Below are 7,095 nucleotides of genomic sequence, written 5' to 3'. Positions count from 1 at the left end.
GGCAGGGATACAGAAAAATCAACTCTGCTGAAGAGGGTTGAGGATGCTGAAACGGCCCTTAATCCAGTGGTAAAGGAGTTGATGGCTTAAAGCAGCACATAAATGCCATGATGTGATGCCCGGATACTTGGGATACAGTAATCCCACGTTAATGCTGCCATGTCACCCTAATTACAAAGATCAATTTCCCCTGGATAAAATTCAAACCCAAATTTAATTAGCAAGTGAAATTATTACTTCATCAAACATTAAAATAAAAATGTAGTTTTGGTTGCAAATTTTAACTAACTATTTTTCGTACATAAAACAACATTATTTGACTCACCTAGTAATCCCTAGGAAAATTATAAAGAGGTCCCACATCAACTAAAATAGCCTTTTAAAATAAACAAATATATATTTAAGTCCATTTGACCTCAAAATATTTTGGACCACTCCTAGTTATGGCCTAGTATTTAAGTGCCAAGTTTCTTACTAAACTAAGATCATCGGATAGTAAGATAAATTACAAAACCAAAAAAAGGAGAAAAGGAAATTCCCCGAGGCACTGGGCCTAAGTGCATAGTGCATCGGCCCAACCGCTGCTACAGGCTTGCCTGGCTCAACCTGGCCGGCCTTTTCCTCAACCTCTCACCAAGGGGAAGGTCGAGCCTTGCTCGCACGCCGTCCACGCAGTGGATGTCGCGCTATCGGCCATCCCGCGGTCGCGGTGATGGATAAGATGAGCCCCCGCTGCCCTTCGATCCCCTCCGAACCCTATTCCCCTCGTTTGCCTCCCCCCACGCATCTCCCTCCCGATCCCGAGCCCACCTGAGCAAAGCCGCCGTCACGCCATTGTCGTAGACATCCTCTGAAGCCCTATAGCGCCGCACACTGTTGTCCAGGAGCAGCACCATCGACCTCTACATCGACTACATCACCGGATTGGACGAGAACGCCATTGCAATCGACGCATCGTCCACCTATTCACCCACGGCCGCCGCCACCATTGCCGCTCGATCCCTCATCTCCAGTACGTTCCCGGCCACCTCGAGCTCACCTTCGGCACCGTGGTAAGCCCCTCCTCCGGTTGCCCCTTTTCTTTGGCTCGATCCGTGCCCGTAGTGTCCGCCCCGCGAGGTCCGTTCGCCATGGTTTCCCTGAAATTTTGCATCCGTGTGTGCGTACGTACTGCTGCAGCCGCTACTAATCCTGCCGCTATCGCTGGCCACCGCTCGCGCCTACAGCCTCTGATGTCCCGTGCTGCTGCCGCCCTGGCCTTGCGCCACGCCGGAGCCTGCCTCTGCGAGATGGCGCACCGCCTGTTCGCGCAGCCCGTCACCCGCGCATGGCCTCACCGCTGCTCGCCCGCCTCCACCGCCACCTCAGCATCTCGCTGCTGCTGCTTCGTTACTGCCGCCGCTACTGCTAGTCGCCGACCGCACCTTGCTCCGGCGCACACAGCGTGCGGGTGCCCTGCTGCGCTCGCCCGCGTAGCCCTGTTTCGCCGCCCACCCGTGGCGCCCCGCTCCGGCGCCCGCCCGCGCGGCCCCGCTGCGCCCCCCTCCGCTCGTCGCCCAGCCTCGACCTGCCCTCGCCCACGCGCCGCCGCAGCTCGCCGGTCGCCGCCGGCGTGCCTGCCTCCGGCCCCGCGGGCCACCGCCTCACCCGCCTCCAGCCCAGCTGGCCACCGCCGCTGCTGCGGGTTCGGCAGCTACGCGCCTGTCTGCACACGCGTGGCTGGCCGGTTAGGCCTAAGCTGGGTGGGCCCCAACCACTAACCCAATTAATCAGGACACTACCCCCTTTGATCTCTACTCCTAATGGAGCAGTTGGTAGTCTTCGCCGGCCAATTTTCGACCCACCTCCCATGGTTTTTTTGGTACCTCCTCCTACCTCACACTGAGCCATCATGAACCGAAAAAACCTCGTACCGAGGCCCCCACCCGCCCCACGCCCTCGCACCACGAGTGAAAAACCATCCACAAAGCAAAGCAAATAAAATCTACGAAGGTTAACCAGCAAAAAACAACCTACGAAAATTAACCAGCGAAAAAACAAATAAATCGCACGCAGGTTCGACAGGGCTCCCCTCGATCTGTTCCCAGGTTGATCCTCAGTACGCCCAGCGGCGACAGCCTTCGCCATCGCCGAGATCCGAGAGGAGCCGTCGCCACCGAGGTCCGGGAGGAGCCGCCGCCGCACCGTCTTCCTCCTCCGCCGACCTCTGAGGCACCCTCCTCGTCGGACGCCGTCGCCTCGCGGAACCCAAGGGCAGGGCAGGGCGTGATCGCTTTGCGGTCGAGGTCCAAGATCGCTGCCGCCGAGGTCCAAGATCGCCGCCATCGACCTCTGAGATCGCCATCCCTCTCTATTTCTGGTTTGCTGGCCTCTCTCCCTTTTCCCAATATTTATCTTTTGTGCGCGTGCATCGCTGTCAGCGTCCACTACCGGCCGCCTCCGCCATTGATTGGTGCCCTCATGGAGCGACTCTGACGAGATCTCCTATTTCCAATATATGCAGCCGCCTCGCTGTTCTGGTCCCATGTGCGGCCCCGTGGCTAACCCTAGCCACCTCTATCTCCGACGGTGATGCCTCCTCTTCCTCTTGCAGTCCCGTCCTCGTCCTTGTTGTTGCTCCACACGTATATCCGACGGTGACGGTGACCAACGGGCTATGGGCCTACCAGAGGGCGCGGCAGGTGACAACGCAAGGCCGCTCGCAGCAGGGTGCGTGGTCAATGCTCACGACAATGGTGGGCGTGAGCATGGCACAGGCAGCGGCCAGGTGCGTGCGGGTGGTAGCCGTTGAGGACATGTTGATGTTCATTCGGGCCACACGGTGAGTATTCTCTGTTTATGTGAATAGATGCATCAGCCATAAGGCTGCACCATCTCCAAGTATTTCTGGGTCAATCACAGTGCAGGATAGATACCGGTCCTCCTCTTTGCAGTTAATTAAATATATCTGTTAGTTGGTAGCTACGCAAATGATCACAAAGAGAAGACTACCGCTGGTTCGAATGATCTCTCCTCTTTGCAGTTAATAAAATAGATCTGTTAGCTGCTTAACTGCTACAACTGATTGTATCACTGGCCGGTTACTTTGGGTGAATTGGGAAGAACAAATTACGCCATGTATGTTCCATCTCATTTTGTTCAACGCTTGTGCTTTTCGTAATTGGGAGTATCCAAGTTTTGATTCCATTTATTAGAATGATTGCTACTATCTGCTTGATGAATGGAATGTGAAGATTGTATAAAATAGTAGGATTTCAGTTTGTATGCTCGTCCAGTAACCGAGTTTTTACAGGTTTCATGATACAATTGTGCAAATGTGTTAGACTTTCTAATTACTTTTGCAGTGCCATATAATTGTTAAACTTTCTAATGGGCATGCTTCTCAGATCCAAGGCATGGAGAACTCCAAGGAGTTTGCTAACAAGTTGTTCGGGATATGTCGAGGCAGAGGAACATTGAGTCGGATGAAGGCATTAACAAGGATCGGCTCAAAGAGGTCTAGACGGAGATTACTGACCACATCTTGGACTAAGCTATGTTCAGTTTAAGTCAATCTAACATACTGATGAAAATTTTCCTTTGGGTGTCTCACATTAACAAGTGGAACATGAACATTGATGGGATGCTCACAGAAGATGAGGTCAAGAAGGTGGCTACGCAAATGATCCCAAAGAGAAGACTACCGTTGGTTCGTCTTCCCCCGCCCCTTCAACTATGTTCATGTCTGAACATCAATCTATTGATATTGTTTGGGATTTTTTCCAGGGCCTTTTGATCGACCACGCGATTCAAAAAGCTCTTTAGTGCAGTTTGCAACAACAAAAATCAGAGGATTGGTCGTTTGTAAGGGCGGATATCTCAGAGGCGGCAGCCACCCGGATTGGAATTTAATTTCAATCAATTTCCCTGTCTGAAGTTTCATACTAGATGGTATGTTCCTACGATGTGGTTTGTTTATGGGGATGGAGAGATGTGTAGGCACTTGTTAGTTCAGAATTTTGCGATAAGATGAAACTAACTACTGCTCTGATATGCTCTTAGAGTTGCAAGTGGTACTATGTTCCTACGCTGCGTCGACCCGAGCAGTTGCGAGAGCGAATGAAGCTGCGGTTGCACGGACAAGCTTGTGGAGGTGTCAGTATGCACGCATGCGTCCCTGATTTGGATCATGCCTCTGGCCTGGTAGGATTCTTGCTCTGCCCCGACCTCAAGGGCGTTCGTCTATCTATGTCATGCTCGGGAAATGCAGGTGTGGTTCTTCAGCTTTTCTTTGTCTTTTTCTTGGTATGTATATCTCTCAATCTCGTGAGCCGTGATTTTCATGCTGCCACGTATGCCATTGTGTCTTGTATAATGATTCTTCTTATTATTTTTGACTCGCATAATTATTCTTATCGAGGCACTGCCGCTGCCTAATTTGCTTATAGAAATAACATGCTAATTAGTACAGGGAGAGAGTACGATTTTTTGACACAATCTGCAGTACCCGTGAGCCTGCCCATAGGTACTGTAGCTTCCATTCTTGTTTTCTCTCATTGAAATTATGGATTTGGAAACTAATCATGGAGTGTCTAGATTGCCTGCTATATTACCAAGTGCGTTGAAGGAAAAGCTGCTGCCACTATTGATGACCACTCTAGGTGATATAATTCATGTTTGCTTTGTTGTTTCAGCAGCTTCCTGTAGCATATTGGTTCCATCTTTTTTTTGCATCATGGTACATTATTCTCATCTTGATATATATCATTTGGTCAACTGAAGATTTGAGTGCAGGGTAGAATTCTTGGTTGATTTTAGAATTTCGTTGTTGATTAGTTGGCCAACAGACTTCGATGAAATTCAAGGCGTCATTTAGTGTACTATATGTCATATTTGTCTTATCTCTCAATCTTGTGAGCCGTGATTTTCAAGCTGCCATGTATGCCATTGTGTCTTGTATAATGATTCTTCTTATTATTTTTGAATGGAATAATTATTCTTATTGAGGCACTGCCGCTGCCTAATTTGCTTACAGAAATAACATACTAATTAATACAGGGAGAGAGTACAATTTTTTGACACAATTTGCAGTACCTGTCAGCCTGCCCATAGGTACTGTAGCTTCCATTCTTGTTTTCTCTCATTGAAATTATGGATTTGGAAACTAATCATGGAGTGTCTAGATTGCCTGCTATATTACCAAGTGCGCTGAAGGAAAAGTTGTTGCCACTGTTGATGACCACTCTAAGTGATATAATTCATGGTTGCTTTGTTGTTTCAGTAACTTCCTGTAGCATATTGGTTCCATCTTCTTTTTTTGCATCATGTTACATTATTCTCATCTTGATATATATCATTTGGTCAATTGAAGATTTGAGTGCAGGGTAGAATTCTTGGTTGATTTTAGAATTACGTTGTTGATTAGTTGGCCAACAGACTTTTATGAAATTCAAGGCGTCATTTAGTGTACTATATGTCATATTTGTCTTATTTCTATACTCATAATATTTCCGCAACATCTGAACAAATGATGCTAAATTGATATAATCATTTTGGATTAGTGTTATCTTCTCAATGCTGAACAGCCAAAATATATACATAGTGAGCAGTCCGACGCACATGCTCATACGTCATATTTATGTACTATTTAACACGGCAAAAATTGGTCAAACATTTAAACATTTCTACTGTTTAACACAGCCAAAATATATACATAATTATCAGTCCTCTGCTGCATGTTAGATCCAGCCTCCCTCCCTTGACACCATTCTTCTTACTTATTATTATTTATTTAAAAAATATCTTTAGTTTTATTTTCTAGCTACTTTAATTCATTTGTATATGGTTAGTTCCATCGCACTACGAGGATGATCCATGGCTGGTCACGGACGATCACCTGCGAGGACGATTCATGGCCGGTTGGGGATGGTCAGTTCCATCACACTGCGAGGAGATGATTCATGGCCGGTCGAGGATGGTCACCTGCGGTGAGCACGAGTACCTCCTCCATATCCTCCCTATACTAGCACACTTGGCGATGAAAATGACAGCCAGGAGAATCCCTCCTTCACACCTCTTTTCCATCTCTGTCAAATTGTCCTCTCCAGCAAGGTGTCTATGTGATGAATCATATTTATGATTTCTTTGCATTTTTAACAATTAATATAGATTTTTGTACCCACAGCCCGAAGGCCAACCTTAATACTGGACCTCGAGAGGAGCATGTGGCCAACCATGCCGGAGGACGCAGAGGAGTTGTTTGGGAATGTTATCATCAGAGGACCCAAGAAGCAGCCCACCATGGATGCATGGACCAACCACGGAAGTCTATTGTGAGTTTCATGCTTCTCATGTGTTCACTGTGGTGCAATGAAGATCTGATGGGCAATGGTCTCATGACATTTCCTTTTTGAAAACTCAAATTTATAGCTTGCAATCCATCTATGGCGAGGGTTCATGACATACAAGCCAATAGATTTGGGGGTCCACTTCCCGGTGAAACAAATGTTCATTGCAGACAATACGAAGATGATGATTGGTACAATGCGGTGAATATATTAGAATTTTTATTCTTCTCTCTCCATGTCTATGTTTGTGCTTGATCAACTGTCCACGCAATGATTTTAGTTGTACAAAGTCCTAAGCTGGTCTCACTAGGTCGTACCCAGTGGCGGAGACAGGGGGACCAGCAGGGACCTGGCCCCCCCTAACACCATGATTTTGCATGTAATTTGCTATGAACAGTGGCAAAATTAGTACTAATTTGCTGCTAAAAATCTATTTTTCAACACTTTGGCCCTCCCCAACCTGTTTTAGTAGCACTTGGCCTCCCTTATAGATATGTTCTGGCTCTGCCACTGGTTCGTACTCATACATTGTTTTAGTAGCACTTGGCCTCCCTTATAGATATTTTAACTTCCTGCAAATTTTGGTGATGAAATAACATTGGTGGAGGTCTGGACAAAAAGAAAAAAATCGATGCTCCAAAATGCTTCCAAGAACAAATGTTTTGGAGCGTCGATTCATTTTTGACCATACCTACACAAATGTCATTTCATCAAAAGCATTTGCAAGAAGTTAAAACTTTCATAAATTTTAATTGAAAAAATCAGATTT

The 7,095-nt window shown here is 47.2% G+C and overlaps 1 protein-coding gene across 9 annotated transcripts; it reads left to right on the top strand.

Moving 5' to 3' along the window:
• Positions 1-666: 666 nt before the first annotated feature.
• On the top strand, positions 667-6,850 carry LOC125538511. Of its 9 annotated transcripts, XM_048701793.1 has the most exons (11): positions 667-1,052; positions 2,056-2,359; positions 2,504-2,821; positions 3,387-3,496; positions 3,602-3,688; positions 3,766-3,930; positions 4,042-4,249; positions 5,038-5,091; positions 5,829-6,090; positions 6,164-6,311; positions 6,409-6,850. In XM_048701793.1, the coding sequence occupies exons 6-11, from the start codon at positions 3,928-3,930 to the stop codon at positions 6,529-6,531; spliced, it is 798 nt and encodes a 265-aa protein (XP_048557750.1). In that variant the 5' UTR covers positions 667-1,052; positions 2,056-2,359; positions 2,504-2,821; positions 3,387-3,496; positions 3,602-3,688; positions 3,766-3,927; the 3' UTR covers positions 6,532-6,850. The 9 variants fall into 9 exon arrangements, 8 of the variants coding, with proteins under 8 accessions (XP_048557750.1, XP_048557747.1, XP_048557748.1 ...); XM_048701790.1 differs by having other exon boundaries at positions 3,387-3,688; XM_048701791.1 differs by lacking the exon at positions 2,056-2,359 and having other exon boundaries at positions 2,594-2,821; positions 3,387-3,688.
• Positions 6,851-7,095: the final 245 nt, after the last annotated feature.

Source organism: Triticum urartu, chromosome 2 (assembly GCF_003073215.2).
Source record: "Triticum urartu cultivar G1812 chromosome 2, Tu2.1, whole genome shotgun sequence".
Lineage (NCBI taxonomy): Eukaryota > Viridiplantae > Streptophyta > Magnoliopsida > Poales > Poaceae > Triticum > Triticum urartu.
The sequence above is the reverse complement of the archived record's forward strand: the minus strand, read 5'-3'. Positions and strand labels throughout refer to the sequence as shown.

What these genes read in the sequence shown, in the direction of transcription:
- LOC125538511 (XM_048701791.1), top strand. An exon ending in AAATTGTCCTCTCCAGCAAG is followed by an intron (nt 6,091 to 6,163) that starts GTGTCTATGTGA and finishes TTGTACCCACAG; the next exon opens with CCCGAAGGCCAACCTTAATA. An exon ending in ACCAACCACGGAAGTCTATT is followed by an intron (nt 6,312 to 6,408) that starts GTGAGTTTCATG and finishes TCAAATTTATAG; the next exon opens with CTTGCAATCCATCTATGGCG.